This window comes from Trachemys scripta, chromosome 8 (genome assembly GCF_013100865.1).
Source record: "Trachemys scripta elegans isolate TJP31775 chromosome 8, CAS_Tse_1.0, whole genome shotgun sequence".
In the NCBI taxonomy this organism is placed as follows: domain Eukaryota; kingdom Metazoa; phylum Chordata; order Testudines; family Emydidae; genus Trachemys; species Trachemys scripta.
The window spans coordinates 101,309,882-101,332,947 of record NC_048305.1 but is presented as its reverse complement, the minus strand read 5'-3'; the positions used below and the strand labels follow the sequence as shown (position 1 = coordinate 101,332,947).

The window sequence follows — 23,066 nt, the reverse complement described above, 5'->3', positions numbered from 1 at the left end:
AAAAAGCATGAAAGGGGAGCTAGACTAATAAAGGGCTGGCAGTCCCCCGCGGATGAAGGGAGCAGTGGGGACCAAACTGTGACTCTCTGAGGCCCTGCTCCTGAGACAGTGCAGTTTCACAGAGCGCCTTACTCCGGCTGGACTACAAACTGCCAATCCAACACAAAGAGAGTAAAGGAATACTGAATATAGACAGGAAACAGATGAAGTAAGAAGGAAACCATGTTGTCATCAACCAACTTGAAACCTGGTTGCAGCTAGCACAGTCCTGAATGTAATGTTGATAGGGCCTGAAAGATCAACTTTCAATATAGCAGAGCTAGTCAAAATATAATTCCCATTTTCTTCTGAAATTAGATTTTGGTATATAGGACATACAGAATGTCCGTAATCCATGTTTTACTGCATAATATTCCACAGCATGGGTGCACACATAGACAGGGTCAGATGGAGGATAATAAACTCACCACAAAAACTCTTGTCAAAGTAACCTGAATGGCCACACATTCCAAATCATCTTCGACCTAGTTTCCAATGTCCGCACCCAAATTCTGCATGTTATCACTTGTGCATGCAAAGAAGATCTTTTCCAAATAAAAAAAATTGATTTGAATACACAAATAGTTTAATGAGTGTAAATTCTGTCATTTGCACATGTAGGTGAATTTGTGCACAGATCACATATGCAACATTGGCAGCACACTCATCCTCACACACACACAAACACACTCAGAATCCATTCTGACCATTTGTCCTGATGGGTTAGATGGAGACCAATAAAAACAGAGGAATTCAGAGTTAAAGATAAATTGCTGCCTTTAATGATCTTTGTTATGCTTTGGCATTACAGGGAATTATCAAAGATATGCCAGTTTATCCCATCTCATGTTTCTTTTGGAAAGAAAGTTACATTTTGCAATGTCTCCTGTAGGGTAATAATCCCTATATAGGATGCTCGTAGTTTGCTTGCTCAGTGGTTGAGCAATAAATGTGTTACCTGCTGGGATAAACCAGGATTATGCACACAAATTGCCCTGTGATCTTTACACACGATCACCAGCAATGGTCAAGCGTAATCGTTACTCAATTAGAACATCTCTGAGGTGATCCATTAATGCTGTCCACAAATGAACTCTGTGAAAAGAATACTCAGATTTCTTAAACTGGATTCACCTCTCTGAACCCGCTGCTCACAGCCCTAGAATGCTTAGCACAGTGAAAAAAATAAATAGATAGTTGTTAGATGACAAAAAAAAAAGAATGACACAGTTGTCATGAAGGAAGAACCGAGCTGCCATTGGGAAATGGACTGAACCCCAGTGTGTGCCAAATCCATCTCGGTGAAGAGTTTTACACCATCATCGGTAACTCCCTCCCTCTCCAGATCTTTCTACCGAAGTCTGGGGAAGTTGGACATCTTTGCCAAGGACGATTGTAAATAGTGGTATTACAAATTGTTACTCTTTGGTTACCCTCCCAGCAGTGTATTCTAAGAGGGGGGCAACTGGCAGCTATTCTTCACCTTATGGATTGAACTAATTACTTCCATGGTGCGCCCAGCAGCCGCTGCTCTGACCCTGCCAGTCTCGCAGTCGGGAGCCCATCAAGCAGCTATGTTACCAGCAAAAGTGTTATCTCCCTCCGTTTCCGAAAGCAACGAGGAAGCTTCATACTTCTAAGCCAACTTAACTATCGCCTCATGCCAGCTCCATTAACTCTCTTAATCGACTGGAAAGCGTATGTTTTAGTGTTTCCCATGATAGCCTATCGACTCCGTGCGGAAAAGGTCTGGAGATATGGAAACCATGGAATTCAGGAGGCAGACTTTTTGCTTTATTTCTTTTATAGCGAAATGTAGCCGGCCTCTGAAACACAGAGGAGATTGCTTAAAACGAAGGGAGATTGCAGCAGAAGGAGGTGGCAAGTAAAAGGGAAGGATGCTCGAAGAAGAGATGTGATAAACTGTGAACAGAACTCCAATTACTCAGACTCATGTGCATGTCTCACCCCCACAGTCTCAGGCCGTTCCTGATGCAGAGAGGGAGATGTATTTAATTTCTTAGAATAACTAACTATTGCTGAAGTGCAGGAGATTTGAAAAGTCAGGCGTAATTCAAATAAGCAGGCCATAGTTTGGAGCTTTTCCAAACTCCTTTTGGGTCAGCAGAACCAGGCTAGAATGGTGGCCAACCTATGGCTCCGGAGCCCCATGTGGCTCCTTGTATAGGCACCGACTTCGGGGCTGGAGCTACAGGCGCCAACTTTCCAATGTGCCGGGGGGTGCTCACTGCTCAACCCCTGGCTCTGCCGCAGGCCTGGCCCCCACTCCACCCCTTCCCACCCCACCCCTGAGCCTGCTGTGCCCTTGCTCCTCCCCCTCCTGCACACCATGAAACAGCTGATCGGGAGGTGTGGGGAGGGAGGGGGAGGCGCTGATCGGCGGGGCTGCTGGTGGGCAGGAGGCACTGGGAGCGGGGGTGGGGGAGCTGCTGATGTATTACTGTGGCTCTTTGGCAATGTACATTGGTAAATTCTGGCTCCTTCTGAGGATCAGGTTGGCCAACCCTGGCCTATAAGAATGGGCGCTCCCCGACAAGATTCTGGTTCTTCCTGACAACAGCTGGGAAGACAGCATGTCTCACGATATTTGGGGACTTCTGCTCCCAGCCGGAAGCAGGAAATGCCAAGGTGGGCAGCAACAAGAGAATGAGAGAAATTGTCTGACTTATTTCAAGCCTTGCAGTTCACAGTCAGAGAGGGTTCATGGGAAGGTTCTGATTGGCTCTGAACCCGTTTGTTAAGAATGAGATTGGCATAGGCCTGAACCCAAACCTCAGAACCAAAGATCCTCAAACTGTAACAAGCTTTATCAGGTTCTACAGAGATGCCTCATTTTTCTTTCTTCCTACTATTTGACATGAAGTACCCAACAATACAGCACTGCAATCACATTGCAGGACCGACATAAACACAACCCACACTGAGCCACTCTCTGAGGATTTAAAGTGTGATTCTACTCAGAAAAAAAAGATGCTTAAAAAAAGCACTTTGTTACTGCACACACCGATATTCTCCCTAAGGGGGTCCATTATCCCCTTTTTACGCCAGCACAACTCCTATTAGCATTAATGGGAGATACACCCATGCATCAAGGGGATATCAGAACCTTTCCCCTCTTAAGTGCCTTCTGAGTCATGCCTGCTTAAGTTTGCTGACAAAAACAGATTGTTTTGTCTGGTCAGCAGCCCAGAGCTGTGAAGGAGGGAGCTGTTATGCGCTCCTGTCTCATGCATCATCAACAAACAGCCAAGTTACATTCTGACTCCAGAATCTCTGTGGCTGAAGGAACTAATGCTGTCCTCCATGGAAGTGAATGCAGCTGGAAGCCAAAATAAAGCATATTTGCAAAAAGAGGGTGGATTCATAGACTGATCAATTCTAAGGCCAGAAGGGACCATTATGATCGTCTAGCCTGAATTCCTGTCTAGGACAGGGCACAGAACTTCCCGCAAAGTAATTCCTGGCGCAGATCTTTTAGAAAATCACCCAATCTTGATGTAAATATTGAAAGCGATGGAGACTCCACTCCGACCCTTGGTAAGTTGTATTCAATACACAGTCTGGAAGCACACTGGGCATAGCACACAATGCAGGAGGCAGCTGGTGGTTGAGCCTGGCGCAGCACGAAGCCTAGTAGTACGTGTTTGCAGGGTGGCATCCGCTCTTCCTAATTCTTTCCAGTCCTCCAGAATTCCATCAGCGACAGTCCCTGTTTTGTAAGCTGCTGTAACAGGGTCTGACCTCCTCCACCACTGGACTCTGCCAGTGCCTCTATTTCCACACTCCTGGGGTATTCCTCCTGTCCCAGTCATCCATGCAAGTGTAACATGCACCCCTTCTGGTGTTGTTATTAAAACAATGCAGTTCAACAAAACAAAACAGACCTGCAGCAACCTCAAGCTGGAGCTTCTTGTTCGATCAAGGGCAGCATCATGGGTCTCAGCAGTCCACGGCACCCCTCCTGGGCTATTAGTCCACTGTAGCCTGCCGATGCAGACCAATGCAAGGGGGACTCCCTCCCACACTTGTTGGAAGTCCCAGCCTGGCCACCTAAACCAATGCAAGTGTCAATTCCCTTCCTCACCCCTCGCATTATCTGTTACAGACTCGTGTCTTCTAATCAAATCCTTCCTCAGGGTCTCCTAATTCCCTCTTTTATTCCTGTTCCTCACTGCAGGTAGCACCAGCCAGGGCTCCCTCTAACTGGAGTTGGAAGCCCCTTCTCCAGTCGTGTCTGACTCTGCGTGCCCTATAGAATCCTCCTTACAGATCTCTCATCTGTCGGTCTCTCTTCCAACTGAGCAGGTTCATTTCCATTCTGGGCTACCATTACGTGCTGCCTGGTCACCTGACTCATCCATTGGCTGACACCAAACCCATCACCGGGCAGGCACAGTTGGAGTTGAGCCTAGCTTGCCGTAAAGGCCGAGCCCATCCGGTGACGGGTGCTGGTTACGTACATATGTCCTAGAAATGCCTCCCAGCCATAATCAGGAAAAGACTAGCTGCTCTTTGTAGAGACGACCTCTGCTTCACAACACGCACCCTGCTGCTGAAGAAGCCAGACTTGGCATTTTGTAGTATTCTTTTGAGCTGATAATCGATACTGTTTAGTATAGTGCAGCTCTGGGGCCCTCACTTCCCCTGCTTGTCAATGAAAAAAATGAGACACTGCCTCAAAAGATGCACAAAAATATCCTGTAGCAATTGCCTGAGGTGCTACAGGTTACAACAGAGGTATGAATATTGGAGGCGGGAGGGAGGGCATCCTGGCGGGGCACTGACACAAATGACACAAGTTTCGGACACTGCCACAGAGCCAGACAGACAAGAAGGCACAACTACCACAGAAGCAACAACCTAGATAGAATAACCTGTTGGGAACCTGATAAACCCATCATTAAATGGCAAGCCCACAATTAATTCCAAGGCGTGGATGGTGAGATCACAAGCTGCTCTCAGGCAGGGGCACTGGAAAGCTAAGCTGGGAGACTAGGACTCTGAATCTCAGGATCCTTCTGGGTTCCTCCCCTGCTCCAGGGAGGGAATAAACTATGCTGGGTCAGAACCTGATGCAGGATATGCTCCCCAAAGCACTGGCAGTATCCGGCAGGTTTGAGGTGCGGGAGCCAAAGCTCCACCCATTTTCTACCACCCTATGCCAGGAAAGGCATGGGAAAGTAGTAGCTCTATGGAGCCTACTTCCCCTCCCATGGTGCGGGGAGGGATAGATCAGTGGTTTGAGTATTGGCCTGCTAAACCCAGGGTTGTGAGTTCAATCCTTGAGGTGGCAAAAATCTGTCTGGAGATTGGTTCTGCTTTGAGCAGTGGGTTGGACTAGATGACCTCCTGAGGTCCCTTCCAACCCTGATATGCTAGGATTCAGTTCCTTATTATTAAGTCTATGTACTATGGTAGCACAAGGTGCTGTCCATCCACACCTAACAGCCCTGTGATGCTGCACTCGCCAGGCCACAATCCGGCCCCAGATGGTTGATTAAAGTAATGGTGACGATCTGTGTAACTGTTACTTTACCAGACTAAGTGCTCACAATTTTAGAGTAACAGGAAAGCTGTTTCACCCTTTCTTCCCCTGGGGTTTTAAAAATAATGCATTTACAAGCAAAATGATAAGAAAATAGCAAAAAGAAAAATAAACAACAACTGCATAGCTTGTGGGTGTTTATTTCCTCTCCTCCTCTTAGTGGAACAGATTAATTCAAAGATAAGCCTTTGGGTAACATGGGTCTGGACTGATTCACTATCATGTGACAGATCAGTTTCATTTGGCCAAGAATCTCCAGAGGGCAGCGTTCTTGGGAGACTCAGACATACACACTCAGAAATATGCAGTTTACAGACTGTTGCCTGGGTCACCACAAACACATCCCCACTCCCCCCTCAAAGTATAGAGCAGCATGTCCAAGGAGCTGTGAACAAAAATGTATCCCAAAGGGGAAACAAATAAATAATGGATATATTTGTCTTCCTGGAAATGCTACTGGTATAAGACAACAACCAGAGCGTTCAAATCATTTCTATTGTGTTCTGGTTTTGAGAGATTTCTGGGGAGATCTGTTTGTCTTGCATGATGTTGACAAAGCCTTCCTGAACGCAGCAGTCATTGGTATTCCAGTGACAAGGGAGTTTTGTCTAAATGACCGAAAGATACGTAGAAGGGATGTATCCCTGCGCTGGACAACCACACACACCTGTTCCCACCCCCGATCCCATTTGCAGTGCCAACCGCCCCGACCAACTCCAAACTTGTCTCCTGGGATTAACCCCTGCATTGGTCCACAGCACTTCCCTCAGGGGTGCCCCAGAATGCAGAGTGATTTCAGAGATGAGTGTTGTGGATCACAAGATTACAGAACAGGGCGTCCAGCATGTGATGGCATTGACAAACTGGAGCAGCTGTCGCTAGCATGTGAGAGAAGGCTTGTTGAATGGTGCAGATCAAGGAAGGCTGTAAGGAAGGATAGGAGGGATGGATGTGGGGGAGGAGAGAAAGAAAAGAGTTTTATTATCAACATCAGGAAGCAGCTGAGGGATGACAAGCTCAGATGGAGTGGGTGAATGAAGACTCGAGAAGCAGTGAAGAAAACAGGAATGCAGGAGCTAAAATTCAGCTCACTAATTTAAGTGTGTCACCAGTGTGCCTAACCCAGGGGGGTGTCTCGTGAAGTGAGCTCACCCAGGTTTTCAATAAACAGACCAATGTCTAACTCAGGTTGGCCCACCTGGTCCTTACACTCCCACAGTGTGAATCAAGAAGTCTCTCAGTGACCTAAACACAAAGTGTGGTCAGCAATGGGCCCTGACCAGGCCTGCCTTCTTGGGTTATGGTAGAGGGAACACCCTTTTTCCCTCCCCAGGCTTCACCCAGGTACTGCTCTTTGACAGAAGCAACCAGCCCTTTTCATTTGGTCTGCTGTGCCCTGATTGGTTGTCTTCTGCTCCCAGCCCTTCTAGCCACTGGAAGACCAAGTCTTGCTGGTTTCACCTGCAGATGACCCTGGAAGGCCCTTCTAGGCAACCCTGAAGTTCCAAAACTTGCTGATATGGACCAGGACATAGGTGATTTGGCTTAGTGGTCAGAGCAGAAGTCATGTCTAGTGGGTGGAGCAGGCATCCAGGTTGGGGAATGAAGCCAAGGGTCAGCACCAAAGTCAACTGGCAGTTACCAGAGCCAGGGGTGGAGCCAGAGTCAGAACTTGGAATCGAAGCTGAGGGTCGTAGCTGAGGTCAGATACCAAATGCCAGAGCCAAGGATCAAGCCAGAGTCAAGGCCAGAAGTCAGAGTCGAGCCAGGGCTGGTCACTGAGGATTGGAGGTGACGTGTAAGGACTGGAGGAGAGGCAAGGATCAAGCAGAGAGCAGGAGCATGGTGGGAACAGGGGCAAAGGCAGGAGTGAGGAACACAGCAGGAGCCAGGAACAGGGTTGGGTGTTGGAAGCAGACACAAGCAGGGCCCAATGCAGTCACAACAGGAAACCACCCTGCTCCTCAGACAAATGTGCTGTTCCTTCTCCTGGCTTAAATGGTGTAGCTGGACCAATCGGTGGAGCCGAGCGATCCTCCAATCACAGCTTCTGTGGGTGGTGCCTTGGCTGGAGCTATAGCCCTAAGTAGCTTCTCAGCCCACCTGGTTTCAGTAGTCATTGGGTGGAGCCCAGGATGTGGCAGCCAGGGCCGGCTCCAGGCACCAGCCGACCAAACACGTGCTTGGGGCGGTACCTGGAGGGGGGCGGCGCTCCAGCCGGCCCGGGAGAGCGGAGCCATGGCCGGGCTTGCGGCGCTCCCTGCCGGGGGGCCGGGGACAGCAGGAAGCTTTTTTGCCTGGGGCGGCAAAAAAGCCAGAGCCGGCCCTGGTGGCAGCTGTCTAGGCACTCCCAGGCATGGCTTCAAGACCCAGGACATCATGCTCCGGCCCTTCTTTTTTCAGAGATCCACTTCCCAGGGAAGAGCACAGCAAGGGAGTGGGATCTCCGGCAGTGAACGGCTAGCATATTGCCATCCGTAGCTGCCTAACTTCTGGCATCCAATTTTAAAAATGGTGGCCTCAACCTCTCTGTCCCGCAGTTGCCTCACCTGTATGATGGGGATAAGGACTTTGAGATAAAAGGCACTGCATTAGTCCAGAGAATTGCTAATCAGACCCAATGAGCAGGCAGATCAGCTGTAAGACTGGCTGGACTGATTCTTAAGTGTTTATGTGCTAAATATGAATGTCACACAGAGCTCAGCCTCTGAGGAAGACTGTATGGTCTAGTGGCTTGGGCACTGGACCTGGAACACAGGAGAGATGGGTTCTGTCCTCTGATCTGCTGTGTGACCCTGAGCAAGTCACTTCACTGCTGTCTCCCTTCCCACTCTGGGTCTATCTTTTCTATTTAGATTGTAAAGACTTCTTGGCCGGGCCAGTCTGTCACTGTATTTGTATGGTGCTGGGCAGAAGGGGGCTCCTAGTTGCTACTGTAAAAAATAATGAGAAATCGGAGTAATAATGTAGCCATTCTGCTCTGAGGAACAAGGTGAGAGGAGGAGGGGAGAGATGTCAAAGAAATAGAAAGGATTTGGGGTGTCACCTATTCACGGTGTTGCTACCTGAACACTGATCTTTGACCAAAACCTTTTTCTCATTTAACAGCCAGAAAAGCAATCCATGGGAGATAATAAAACCATTATAGAGTGGCGCTGGTTGTTACTTTTAACTGAAATAGAGACAACAGATGGTCTCCTTTAATACTGTCACAAAGGTCAAAATTAGCCATCCCTAAGGCCAACATGTTCTTGAAATGCTCAAGTGCTTGCATGTGGGCCGTTATGACTAAGCCACTCTCCAGAATGAGAAATGTCCAACTAAGAACACCACTCCAAATAGCGCAACAATTCCTATCTATGGATAATGTGTAATGTGTTCAGAGATGGTGTCAACAGCTGCTCATAAAACCGGATTCGTCAGCCGTTTCAAAGGAGTCTGTCAGCTCTTTCTATTATAACTTTGGAAGATAATATATTTATGCTGTTGTTTAAAAATATCTTTCTAGATGCTTGAAAATATAAAAGCTTTTTCTACCAATTCTGAGCTTATTTCCTCTACCGCAGCCCAAGTAAATCTGACTTTTACATATTGGTCTCAGAGGAAAACTTCATAGCTTTTCTTTGCCTGTTTCCTTATTTATGCAGCAGCATCCAGGTGAATGCCGATGCAGGAAGTGGGATCTGCAACCACAAGCTAGTGCGGTTTTGGTGAGACCTACAGAAACAGTCGCTGACTTTTCATTTTCTCCTGGCGGAGGCTCTTTTTGGAAGTTGTTAAGAATATGGAAGATATTCCCACATTTCAAGACAGTCATAGTTGGGAATTAAAATGCCTACTGATACCTTTAAAACTGCATTAGTTTCCAAAGAATTTGTAGCACTTTACACATTATTAATTAATCCTCGGCACTCCAATGAGGCATGCATTTTTTTTTTTTAATCTCCCACTTAGATAGGGCAGAGAGAAGTTAGGGGACGTGCCTGATGTCACGCAAGTGAGTCCGTAGCAGAGCCAAACACAACACTCTCATCCCCTGCTCTAATCTCTAGACCACTCTCCCTCATATGCTGTCATTTAAATAAAAAGGCCTATTGGCAAGGATAGGTGAAGAAAGCAGCCATGCATGAAATGTGCCCTACAGTATATTAATGGGAGATTGCCAGACAAACCAAACAAGGCCTTTGGTCGCATCATCTTAGGCTTGTTGTCTCTGCTCGTTTGCATCTCACTGTGTGCTTGCTGCCAGATTCCCAGCTGGAAGGGAAGGATTTGCTTTCCGTAGCCCACTCTGGACTCAGCTGCAATCACGCAGAGCATTGAAAAAAATCCCATTGAACCGGGATTCATTCTGAACGCGTAAAACCCAGACAAATGACTGCTTTCCCAAAGTGAATCCCATTTCACAGCAACTAGGTTATTAGTGTGGAACTCCATACGAGTAGCCTGCATTCAAAAGCCCTCTGCATTATTAATGGAATATGAGCTTTTGACATCAAAGGAGATCCATTATATATGCTAAATGGTGGCAAAAATTGTACCCGCACTTCAAACCTTTTCAGTTCTTTGTCCCTGGTAAATCAATCAAGGTTGACAGACGCTTTAAGGAGAGTAATCGTTGCAATGATCCTGTCAATGGATAACATAATGGAACATTGTCTCTGTGCTGCGTGAAGACATGGAGCTAGTCAATTATGGACAACACTTCACACAGCCGCCTGCTTTCCCGTGAAGTGCTGCTGTTGAAGTATTAGAATCCCAACAAATGTCTGCAGTGGCATACAATGTAAAATGAGACCTCCTGAAGCTTTGGAAAATTAATTAGCAACAACACTGGCCTATTCCCACACTTTCAAACATCGGCCTGATAACACTAACGATGCACTTCCCCCGCCTCTTGGAGCATTCAGTGGATTGTATTTACATACACAATTTTTAATCTCCAACACTTTCCCCCCGCCCCTTCAAACACACAAAACTCTCAAACCGAGGCGTCTTTTTATATCTTTTATGCAGCGATCCTAGCAGCACAGTCAATGATATTTCCAACTGTTCGCACAACTCCTACACGTGCAGCTGAAAATGCTACAGCTTGGAGACTATTTCATTTGGAAAACAGTGGCAACTTCCGGTGGCTCCTTTAAATGCATCCCCTTGGTGTTTTCAAATCCGCAAGCATTCCCAGTCACATCTAGATACGTGCATATCAATACACATTCTGCTCTATGCAGAGATTAATGCTTTGGATTGAGGACAGGGTATATCCTCCAAACGAAACAGGAGATCAGTGGGCTGAAAAGCCCGCCTCTGAAGTTGAACAGCAGCGTAGCTATTGTTTGGGGACCTGCCACTGAACTGCTTCATTGTGCTCCCTTGTATGACACATTGGCTCGCACTGCAAACAAACCCTACGCTGCATTAAGTGACACAGTAACTACATAGGTTGGGGGCGCTGACACTACATAATATATTGCCTGCCAGCAGCACCAGAATGAACTGCAGCGGGCTGGGAGCCAACATGCGCTTTCAGCTTCCAGCTACCACCAAACACAAACCTACGAGTCAGAGGGGGAGGCGGCGTTTTTATTTAATTGTTGGCACCTATTTCCTACATCCCTTTTTAAGGGAGAGTTTGGACTAATTTCCCTTGTTAAGAGGAAGTACCTGTCACACACATACGTTAAGTCTCCAATTTTCTGTCCCTTTTAGGGACTGTTACATCACTGTAGCATCTGAGCGCCTTGCAGTGTTTAATGCATTTAGCCACATAACCTCCCTGCGAGGTAGGGCAGTGCTACTCCCCCACTGTACACGGGGGAAACTGAGGTACAAAGAAACAAAGTGACTTGCCCAAGGTCTCACAGGAAGCCTGTGGCAGAATCAGGGCTTCAACCCAGGTCTCCCAAGCCCTATGTTATTGCCCTTGGGGGGAGGGGAGAGATAGTTCAGTGGTTGGAGCATTGGCCTGCTAAACCCAGGGTTGTGAGTTCAATCCTTAAGGGGGCCACTTAGGGATCTGGGGCAAAAATCAGTACTTGGTCCTGCTAGTGAAGGCAGGGGGCTGGACTCAATGACCTTTCAGGGTCCCTTCCAGTTCTAGGAGATAGGATATCTCCATTAATCCCCCCCCCCGCCCCCCGCCACCAATACTGAGCCATCCTTCCTCTCTCGCAAAGGAGCCTTCAAGAGTAAGGCACCCAACTTGAGGAAGTGGGTGCCTAACTGCCTTAGCCTCCTTGGAAAATCCCAGCCTACTTTATTAAGCACCCTCAAGTCTAATATGTATTTGAAGGGGTAAACTGGGACTGTGGTACAGAGAGGTGAAGCAACTTGCCCCAGAACTTCTACAGGGTCCTTGACAGCACCATGAATAGATGCCAACAGTGCTGATGCCCAGTCCCCTGATCGCCATGCTTCCCACCAAATGTAGTCAACACGCACCTGGCAGTGCTTTTGGGAAGAGAAGAACTGGCTGAGACTTTCTGCCATTCCTTGCACCTAATCTCAGCCCCTTTCCCTTCTTATCTAGCATTGGACTCTGCTGTTCTGTGCTCTGGGACTTCTCCTTAAGGGACATCCTGGAATGCACAGCATGCCTAGAGAAGCCCAAAACTACAGCATGCCCTGAGCGTGTCATATTAGAAAAACACTAGGGAAGCAGCTGAGAGGTGATGGTTAAAGGCTGCCTGGAACGGGCAGCTGGACAGCACTACCAGGCCAGCTGCCACTGCTGATAAACCTGCAGCGAGCGCGGAAGAAACCTGTTCACTAGAAAGCAATCAAGGGGAAAGAGGGGGGATGAAAGCCATAAGGCCCTCAGGCTCCCTCTCTATTAATGAGGGAGAGGCGAGGAGCTGTACCCGTCAGACAGTAGTGTAAACACACTGAACCCAAATTCTTGAGGCAGAGCAGGATCCCTTTTGAAGCTCTCTCCTGGCAGAGCAGGAGAAGATCGTGAAGTCCCACCCCCAATGTGGAGCAAACCTGCTGGACATATATCCTGAGAGGCAGCTGGGCCAGACACTCTCGTGTAGGTCTGTGCTGGCTGTAGAGATTCCCTTCTGAGAATACCTGCCAGCCCAGGAAGGGCTTTCCCGACTCCCATTTAGAGTCCTCCTAAAAGGAGAAGTGCTGCCTGAGAGGGGAAGAGGTGGCAGCAGTAGGAAAGAATGTACCGAGACCGGGTCCTCAGAAGAGCCAGCTAAGAATCCAAACATTTCTATGCTGATTCTCCCAAGTTCGAGATTCACCCATCACTAGTTTAAAGAGAGGACCTCGAAATTTGGGATGGATTAACAAGCTTGTCTCCCTAGTCCTTCTGCTGGTATACACCTTGGCACAATTCCATCTCTAGTTCTCTCTTGTCAGCTCTGTACTGCAAAGCAATTACAGACAAGTCTCTATTACGTGAGACCACGAGAAACAATTTCTGCATTGCTCCTTGATGGGAAAACTTTGGGCTGGCATTACTGCCATCAGGAAAATGGCCTTGTTTCTGATCACCTTGCTTCCAGTCCTCAGACTTGGCTGCTCTTGTCTCTGATGCAGTTAATCCGTTGTTTTCCTGAAGCCAAAGGTGGGGAGCTCCTACCCTTTCCCTCTACCCTTCTGCCCCCCAATCTCTCACTTTGGTTAATTGAGATGGCATTATGGAGACAGGGAGGATGCGAGTGCCACACACCAGCTGTCATGTCATTCACAAGGAACCCCCGCTCATACCACAGAGCTAGAAACATAATGTGTGGAGGGGTGAGGGAGGGAGAAAACAGAGATTGACGAAATACAACTGTGGTCAATGAAAGGAGTCAGAATATGACAAACTAAAACAGATTTCTGCTGAGAACCGAAGCCTCCATCCTCTAGAATCCTTCCCTCAGTCTAGCTAAAAATGCGACTGATAATTATAGAGCTGCTCAAAAAATTTCTGACTAAATGATTTTCCATTGAAAAAAGCTGATGCCAAGAAATCAAGTTTTTTGTATGTGAAAATGTATCAATATGATCAACATTTCCAACAGGAAATTATCAAAGCATTTCATTTTGACTTTATCATTGTTTACTTTTATGAATATAATATAATAGTTGAAACTTTTTTATTATAAAGTAACATAAAAGTCAAAATTATAAAGCCAGACACTCTGGTTACTTTCTGCAGACCTCAGAAAGCTGTGAAGCTCAAAACCTTGTTCCCTTCCACCAGAGAAGTTGGTCCAGTAAAAGATATTACGTCACCCACCTTGTCAAAGTTAAAATGAAACATTTAGATTTTATCAAAATGAAAATGTTTCAATGAGGTTGGAACAAAATAGTTTAGAATATTTCATTTTGTGAATAATAATAATTCCAAGATTTTGACTTTTTGTCCAAATTTGGAAATCTTGGATTTCCGGAGGGACTGAAATTCTGTTTTTCAGCCTGTTCTAACGTCTTACAACCTTACAAGTAGGATGACTTAGGCTGTTAATATTTTGTATGTGGACAACTGTAAGATGTATAACCACAATATACAACTTGGAGAGAAGGGGTTGTGATCTCCACTGGTAATTGACGGAAAAATGGTGACAAACATATTGTCATTAACATTTGAAAATATTTCATGCTTCACATTAAAAACAAAATTCATAGACTTTCATTAAGCCTCACATTTATCTTTTTTTAAAAAAAGGAAAATAAAAACAAAATAAGAGAAATGTTGCTTACAAACGAGAAATCTTCAGCATTCTGACAGAGTAGCTTAGGGAAAATAGCCTGTCTCTGAAATCGTTCTTCCTCTTCAAAGATGTTCCCATACATGAAGCCATTCATCATGGTGGAGTGGGCATGGATGTCAATATAGAACTCCAGGCTAATTTTCTATTGAGGAGACAGACAAACAAGCAAACATGAGATAGACCACAACAACATTTGAAAGGAGAAGCCTGTGTTAACAGTAAGGCTGCCATCCTTAAAACCATATAGTAGTTGTACGGTCTGCATAATCAGAGAGCTATGCTGGCTATATTGCTTTGATTTATGCAAACCTATCCATGCCTCTTTGGCTCTGCAAAACTGGGGTTGAAATCTTGCAAACAAATGTGCTCTTGTGAGATTGTCAGTATATGCTGATCCCCATTGGGGTGGAAATATCCGAGTCTACTCACTCTCTAAACACTAAGGGAGGACCCAATGCAGAGAAAAAGGCAGAGTGCCCTCAATTCTGACCTTTCTTTTCTCTGCTGTTTGTAGCCCCCTGTGCTTCTCTTCTTCATTGTACTCCCTAAATGTCTAGCAAGCTTCACTCTCCCTACCCAACTTGATTCCCCTGTGTTCCAGGTGTCAGCCTGACCATCTAATGACAATGCAGTCCACTTCCATGCAAGGACCTTAGTTTGAGGTCAAAGTCTCCAGGCTCCATTGGGAACCCTCAGAAGGGCCTTGCTCAGCCCCTTAGGGAGGGGTTGCTTTGGGTCACTCTCACGTGACACATCCTGATTTGTTTTTCTACTCTTAAATGCTCAGATTTCCAGGCCTCAGGTGTGACATAACAAGCTAGAACAGAATAGAACTCCATACACAGCCCTCCAACCCTCTTGAGCCAGAGGAAGAGATCCTGCAATACAGGGACTTGGGTGGTGAGAAGCATGGAGCATTACTAGAAGACTCCCTGCCTATAAAATGGACCATAGTAAAATCTCACAAGCAGCCAGAGTCTCACATTTAAGACCAAAATGTTTATAATACCCAGTAGTTTAGTTACAATCAATACGTAGGGCCAAAATAATGACCTTACTCTTCAAGTGCATCTCTCATTGATACAAATGGGATATCAACAGCCAATCATATAGAACACTGTTATAATATATGTAGATTCCTGATCCCAGCACAGCACTGGAGTTGCCCTACAGACATAGGTTACCCTTAATAGTAAACTGCAGGCAAAAAAATTGCCGTGAATACATGTTGATAACAATATTATAACAAATCCACCCAGGTCTTCACACTTTTCATGGTGCTGCACAACATGGGGCTACTAGGAACTTCATGGTGACAGCAGGGATAAAATTCAGACCTTCCTGCTCCAAGGGTGCAGGCCCCCTTACTGGAGCTAAGGGGAAAATATTCTGTTAGCAGTATAGGAACTGTAACACTCAGCTAAGTAGTCCTGCCACTATCCAGTACCAGGTGGTGGTCCGTGAATATACCAGCCAGTATAGTACAATGCATAAATATATGCAGTAAATTTAGGCAGCATATAACGTATGCTAAGCTTGATAAGAATACATGCTGCTGCCGAGAAGTATCTAGGAGGACACTGCATTACAAGACAGTCCAATGCAATACAAAAGCATTTCACGTGACACTAGTGGCAGCTCTCCTAGATGCTCTCTAATGAGGGAAGAGCATAATTTGGCATGTGATACTAATATGATTCAGATTTACTTTCCCTTGGCAGTAAACCAATGCACAACCCACAATGACTGTTTAGTTTAATTAAACAGCCAAGAGAGTAATATTGCATCTTATTAAGCCTCTCCTGTGTTAAGATGCTAGTTAATGCAATATCAATAGGTGACTATACTACATAGATAAAGGAGAACTTGATTGCATTTGACTCTAATATAATATAGTTAATTGTTTGCTACTGCCAAAACATTATACTGTGCTGTAGAGGACCAGCTTAACAATAAAAGCACACCAGCAATTCAGATGGAGAAAATACTATGGAGAGGAAAGATTAGCATATATTGTATGAAATATCAAGCAGAATTTTCCTCTTTAGAAAAAATCAGTTTCAAAGCATAAAGAAATTAACAACACTGGAGCACATTACTTTCCATATGATAATTTCCCCATCAGAAAGAAAATCTGATGCAATCGGATACTTCTCAGCATTTCATAATAAAATACTGTAGCACATTATAATAGTAGATTTGTAATGAGTGAATTGACATCTAAGAGGATTTATGATCTAGATATCTTAGGTATTTCTAAGGCCTCTTCTACATTTGTATGTAAGTGCCATACAAATTTAAGATACATAAGAATCCATAACCTAAATGGTGTTACTTCCCTTCATTTCTCCACCTATGGCTGTGCATTAAAGTAAGATTTAGTTGTAGAGATGGGATTGTGTTGTCATTTACATACACAGTTCTTGGAGGAAGACCCTCAAACATGCCTCATATTTGGATCTAAAGTCACTCAGTTTGGGTTCTTCTGATAATGATCTTATCTATGGATATAGGATACCCCCCTACATGTATTTGAAAGTCCGACACCCATGGAAGCAAAAGATTTTTTTTAGCTGGTCTAGCAGGCTGTAACTAGGAGCAAATAGTTAATATAAGCAACATTTAGGCTGACCTCCTGCATAACCCAGGCCATTGAATTTCACACAGTGCTTCCTGCATCAAGCCTATAACTTCTGGTTGACCTAAAGCATACAGTTAGAAAAACATCCAACCTTGATTTAAAAGACCTCAAGGGACAGGGAATCTACCATGACCCTAGGTAAATTGTTTCAGTGGTTAATTACCCTCACTGTTAAAAATTAGCACCTTATTTCCTGTCTGAATGTGTCTAGTGTCAGTTTCAGCCATGGGATTTTGTTATGCCTTTGTTTTCTAGTTTAAAAAACCCTTCACGTGAGGAAGGATTTCTGATGGTAGTTACTTTTCGACCATGATCAAGTCACCTCCTTAACCTTCTATCTGAGAAGTTAAATAGATTCTGAAGTCTCACACTGTAAGATGTATATCATTTAATCCTGTACTGGACGGGACAAAGAACTGGAGTATAAACTGGCAAGTGTCTTGAGATAGGCACCAGAGTCTAGGAGGAAGAGTGCGAATATTGCACAATTTAAAAGAAAGTGTAATAAAGTTGACACAGCGGCCTAGAAGTCACTCAGTTTCATTGTCACAATAGTAAATTAATCCCTGGTGTATCTCTGACGCAGTCAAGGGAGTTACAGCAGAGATTAATTTAGCCTCTGTCTCTGGGTGCAGTGGAGTTGGTACTCTCCTCTCACCTTTCCTTGATCTAAGTATAACCTGCTCTAAGCACCCATAAATCCTGAACCCAGGGCTGGCGCTTCCACGAGGTGACCCTAGGTGGTCGCCTAGGGTGGCAGGATTTAGGGGGCTGCATTTTGCTGCCCTCGGTGGAAATTCAGCAGCGGGGGCTCCTTCCACTCCGGGTCTTCAGCGCAAGTTTGGCGGCGGGTCCTTCCCTCGCTCCGGGACCCGCCGTCAAAGTGCCCCAAAGACGCGGAGTGGAAGGACCCCCACCACCGAATGCTCAGAGGGGGAGCGCTGCCTCCTAGGGTGGCAAAAACCCTGGTGCCACTCCTGCCTGAACCACTGCCTAATATCACTTAAACAAGATGATTGAAGGCACTCCGTTTTTGTGACTTACACACACGACGCAATAAGAATACCGAACTATTATAAGGCTCTTTTAATCCGTAGGTCTACGTGTTTTACAAAAGTGGTAAGTAGCATCATCATGTTACAGAACTGGACCCTGAGGCACAGAGTTGAAATGACTTTCCCAAGTTTACACAGCAGGCCAGTGGTAGAACCAAGAACATATCCCAGCTCTCCTGAGGTCCAGTATAGTACGCTAGCATAGTATTATTAAAGGGTATTCCTATCTTCTCCCAGTCTCCTGGATAAAATAGAAGTCTTCTGAGGAACTAGAATTCTCTTGGGATTCTGAAATTCCCTTTTTTAAAATGATCAAGCCTGTTGCATTCATGTCACCACCTTCTAAGCAGAGTCATGTGATTAATTAAAAATGTTCAAATAATGCTTTTGAAAAATATAATGAGATTCAGCAGATAAATTATCTGATGGGCAAATCATTTAAAAATATTAATCCAATATCTGAAATGTATCATATAAGTTATCTAACGAATAGTATTTAACCAGTTCTTCTTCTGATCATATCTCATCTTTGTCCCTCAAATCCATATCAAATCCATCTCCATCCCACACATCCCAGTCCAAATCTGCAGTAGCCCATCCTATTCAGTGACATGTTACACATTGCTATAATAATTGCCATTTACAGGAACTACTCCCAGATCGTGATGTATGAGCAGAACGATATTTCAGTGTTTCACATCTCTTTTCTTCTGAATCACGTTTATTATTATTTTATCAAAGGGAAACATCTTGCACATTCTCCATTACAGAGTAGATTCACTCACAGCATTGTTAATATAATACAAATGTTCCCAGTAGAAAGATTCTCTTTGTTCACAGGCACAAAGGAGCTGGCCTGGACTTACAGTGGACAATGGCAGCATAGATAATAGATAATACTCAGTCCTGCCATGAGTGCAGGGAACTGGACTAGATGATGTCTCAAGGTCCCTTCCAGTCCTATGATTCTATAGTTACTGGGCTGTTATACTCAATCATTTGCTATGTCCCAATCTGTGGAGGGCCAGTTTGGAGTTTTGTTTTCCAACTGAATTAAGTTGTGTTCCCTAACTATAATGATCTCTCTCTCTCTCTCTCTCTATATATATATATACACACACACACACCCCTACCTCTACCCCGATATAATGCGACCCGATATAACATGAATTCTGATATAACGCGGTGCTCCGGGGGGAGGAGGGGAGGGGTGGGCTGCGCACTCTGGCGGATCAAAGCAAGTTCGACATAACGCGGTTTCACCTATAACGCAGTAAGATTTTTTGGCTCCCAAGGACAGCGTTATATCAAGGTAGAGGTGTATATATATATATATATATCCCAAAGCACTTCAAATATAGGAATTGTTTAGAGATGGGTAGAATTTTTCAGAGGAAACTTTTTTCCTCCAAAAACTGCAGATTCGGGTCAACTGAAACATTTTGTGAATTCACATCAATTTTGCCAAATTGTTTCAATTAATAAAAAAACCTAAAACGGTGAAGCACGTCATTTCAACATTTCCTAAATGAAACCTTTTGATTTTTGTATTCAAACCAACTGTCTGTTTAGAAATTTGCTTCAATTTTATTTTAAAAACCTTTAAAAGAACTCCAGACCTAAACTAAACATTTTGTTTCAGGTTGACCAAAATGTATAATTCAATCCCAAACTCTTTTCCCCTGCCCCCAACATTTCGGTTCACCAAAAAAATTTCCATTTTGGGGCGCCCTAAAACAACTTGTGATAAATTGATGAATCATCCAGCAAGCTGAAAAATCAGTTATTGCGCAGTTCTAATGGTTTCTTCCATTCCTGACACATAGCAATTTCTCAGGTGTAATGCTGGCAGAAAAACTATACACTTTTAAGACCGGAGGTGAAGAATACAGAATCAGTCTGAAACTTCAGCTAAAATTTGCTTGGAGATTTAGATGTAATTACTTGAATGGGCATTGGCTAGGACTCTGGAGCTAGCACTGACCATCTTGCCAAGAGTGCTAGGAGATCTTTAGTGGCCATGAATGGTCAGGACCTCTGAAAGATGAATAGAACACCGGTCTTTTGAAGTTATTTTTTGGAGAAAAGATCTCTGTGAGCAATTAAAACCAATCCAAAATGGATTGTACAATCTGTGGGGCATCTGTACAGCACTTGGCTCAATGGGGCCCAACCTGGTTGTGGTTTTTAGACTGTGTCCAATATAAATGTTTAATAATAATAGGAGAAGAAGGAGAAGGAGAAAAAATTTAAATGTGGCCCAAGCCCTTACATTTGCCTCAAATGCTATGTAGAAAATAACGAACGGCCAAACTTTTCTGGCTGCCATCAGCTGCCATTTGAGAGAATTACAAGTTACATTCTGCTATACGATAGTCAACTCCTCACTTTCTCCTTTACAGGTAGAATGCAAAATGAATCCGATTCCTTATAAAAATCATCTAGCAATTTAATTCCCTCAAGTGTCTTTTCTTGGTGCTGACAATAAGTGGCAGAGATTTTCTCTCACTTGCTCTTTTTTTTTTTTTTTAAGTAAAGCTTTAATTACCTATGAGAAGGGCTGACTCGGCTTAAAGAGCTAGAGAAAACAAAGAGACTTCTCTCTGCGTCAAACCAGGAATCCTTTGGAAATAGTTGGAATCACTTGGAGGGAATTCATCTCCAATAAGAAATTAAGTGTTTCCTTCCTTTAAAAGAATGGGCTTCACCTCTTCTTGCTCCTGACAGCAGGGTAAATGAGTGAGTAAGTTGTTCTTTGCTCTAGACTTCATTTGAACCCCTGCTAACATGACCCATGCTGTAGATAGATATCCTGGGTCAGCCTAAAGTTTCTGGCAGATATATATATGAAATAGAAGGAGAGGGGTGTCATAGGAAGACAGCCTAAGACATAAGCTCTTGTATTAGAGGCCTGATATGAGGCAGGACCCGCTCACAGAATTTGGCAAGAACAGGGCTAATATTGCAGAAATACACATTTCTAAGAAGTGCTAGTCACAGAGTGTTCATTCAAATGCATCCCGATATCAAATGGTACCAGCACATCCCAATATCAAGGATGGTATAAAAACATTTCCCAAGAATAACAGGAACACACTGACCCCCTCCTAAAAGATAAGGTCAGGATAACAGTACGTAATAGACATGTATTAATTGAACCAACATGTACAAGGTGATGGGTGATAGCTAGCCACGTCAGGGGGCAGTAACTACTTATGTCAAAGGTGCAGTAATAACTGGTTTGTATCAGGATATAAAAATGCATCTCAGAGGGAGTATTTTTGTCTGGCCTAGGGAGAAATGGAAAATCCTGCCGTTCACTGAGCTGGTCCGTTATTACAGGCATACATGTATTAGTGATCCGGTAGAGTTTCCAGGATACTAGTACCGTGCTTCATAGACAATAAACCTGGCTGGGTGCCTTCATCCCTTAACGGATCTTGTGGTCATCGGGTGGTTCACTCGAGGTCTGCCATGCCAGCTGTCTGCACAGGGCTCGGGCGACACACAGAGGGAACACACACACACACACACCCAAACATCTATCAACATCTAGCCACAGAGGGGAGAGGCAAAAGAAGTCAGGGATAAAGAATAAAAGCATGTGTCCATTGTCAAGGCACCAAACGGTCAAAGTAACAGAGAGGCTGGAATTTGGTGCATGTTGCTATTAAAAGGACGTTGGGAAAATAGATTCTTGCTTTTTGGCATTTTTATTTCATTAGTTGAATGCCTTTGGAAGGTCAGTAATTAAAGGACCAAAAGAAAAATGATATTAGTAGCTCGTGCTGATATGACCAAAGCTAGAGTCTGAACAGCGCAATTATGATTCTTAAGGAAACAGATTTTTTTTTTAAATCAATAAAAGCTATAATAAAAGGATAAATGTGCAGTGAGCCCAGAACATTGGCCACTAGAGAGGCAAGTGATGCAGGGAAAAGCCAAGCCTGTCCACCAGCTGTCACTTCAATATGGATTTTATTAATTCTCTGGTATAGCAATTCATTTAGAAGTAGCGTCAAAGAGCTTCCTTCTCCCACACAGATCACATGCTGGGGAGGGGGAGGAGAGGGAGGGCAGGGCTGCCCAGAGGATTCAGGGGGCCTGGGGCAAAGCAATTTTGGGGGCCCCTTTCATAAAAAAAGTTGCAATACTATAGAATACTATATTCTCGTGGGGGCCCCTGTGGGGCCCAGGGCCTGGGGCAAATTGCCCCCCCACCGCGGGCAGCCCTGAGGAAGGGAGAGAGATACCTCCTGTCATGCATCATACAGGGGTTAAAACCACAGCTTATCATTAGCAATGCACAAAGTAAAAAAAATATCCCCAGCCAGCTCCGCCACTGGTGTAAATTGTCACAAACAGGGCCGGCTCTAGGTTTTTTGCCACCCCAAGAAAAGAAAATTTTGGCTGCCCCCCGTCCCAGCCCTGGGCTCCTCACTGCACTCCCCTGCTGCCCCAGCTCTGGGCTCTCCCCACCCACCCACACCCCCTGCCACCCCAGCTCTGGGCTCCCTCATTCCCCCCCACCATTGCCCCCCACACACACCTCCTTCCGCCACAGCCCTGGGTCACTGGTAACTCGCTCCCAGGGCAGGTCATTCAGCAGGAGTTTTAGATGTGCACAGAACACAGACAGGATTGGTTCCCATATGGTTACAGAACTGCAGTAAAGTGGAACAATTTTCAGCTTGTGTGATTGGAGGATATCTAGATGCATGTTATAAGACTGTCCTACATAAATGAGGAAAAGTTGAGGTGCCTTTATTATTCTTTTCTTCCACTCTTTCTTTCTATGGGGAATTTGCCAATGCAATATCACTGTCTTCCTTTTAAACAAACAAACAAACAAACAAAAGGCAATGGCTGTTGAAAATAGCAATTCCAGTCCTAATAACCACTGCGAAGTATTTCTTGCTCAATTTTATCCTACTTTTTCTACAGCAAGTTACAGTGGATCAGTATATTTGATTTGGGAGAAATGAAGTAACAGCTGCCCAAACTGAGCTTGAGCACTCCTGAATTTTGAGGTGTTCAAATCTGGAAGGCAGGTG

At 44.8% G+C, this 23,066-nt stretch overlaps 1 protein-coding gene across 1 annotated transcript in view; it reads right to left on the bottom strand.

The window, feature by feature from the left end:
* Positions 1-23,066, bottom strand: part of AGBL4 (ATP/GTP binding protein like 4) — a 1,407,981-nt gene that overhangs the window by 127,082 nt on the left and 1,257,833 nt on the right. Inside the window, exon 10 of the mRNA XM_034778118.1 lies at positions 14,306-14,458. Within this exon, the coding sequence (XP_034634009.1) occupies positions 14,306-14,458 (153 nt within the window). The remainder of the gene's footprint in view (positions 1-14,305; positions 14,459-23,066) is intronic.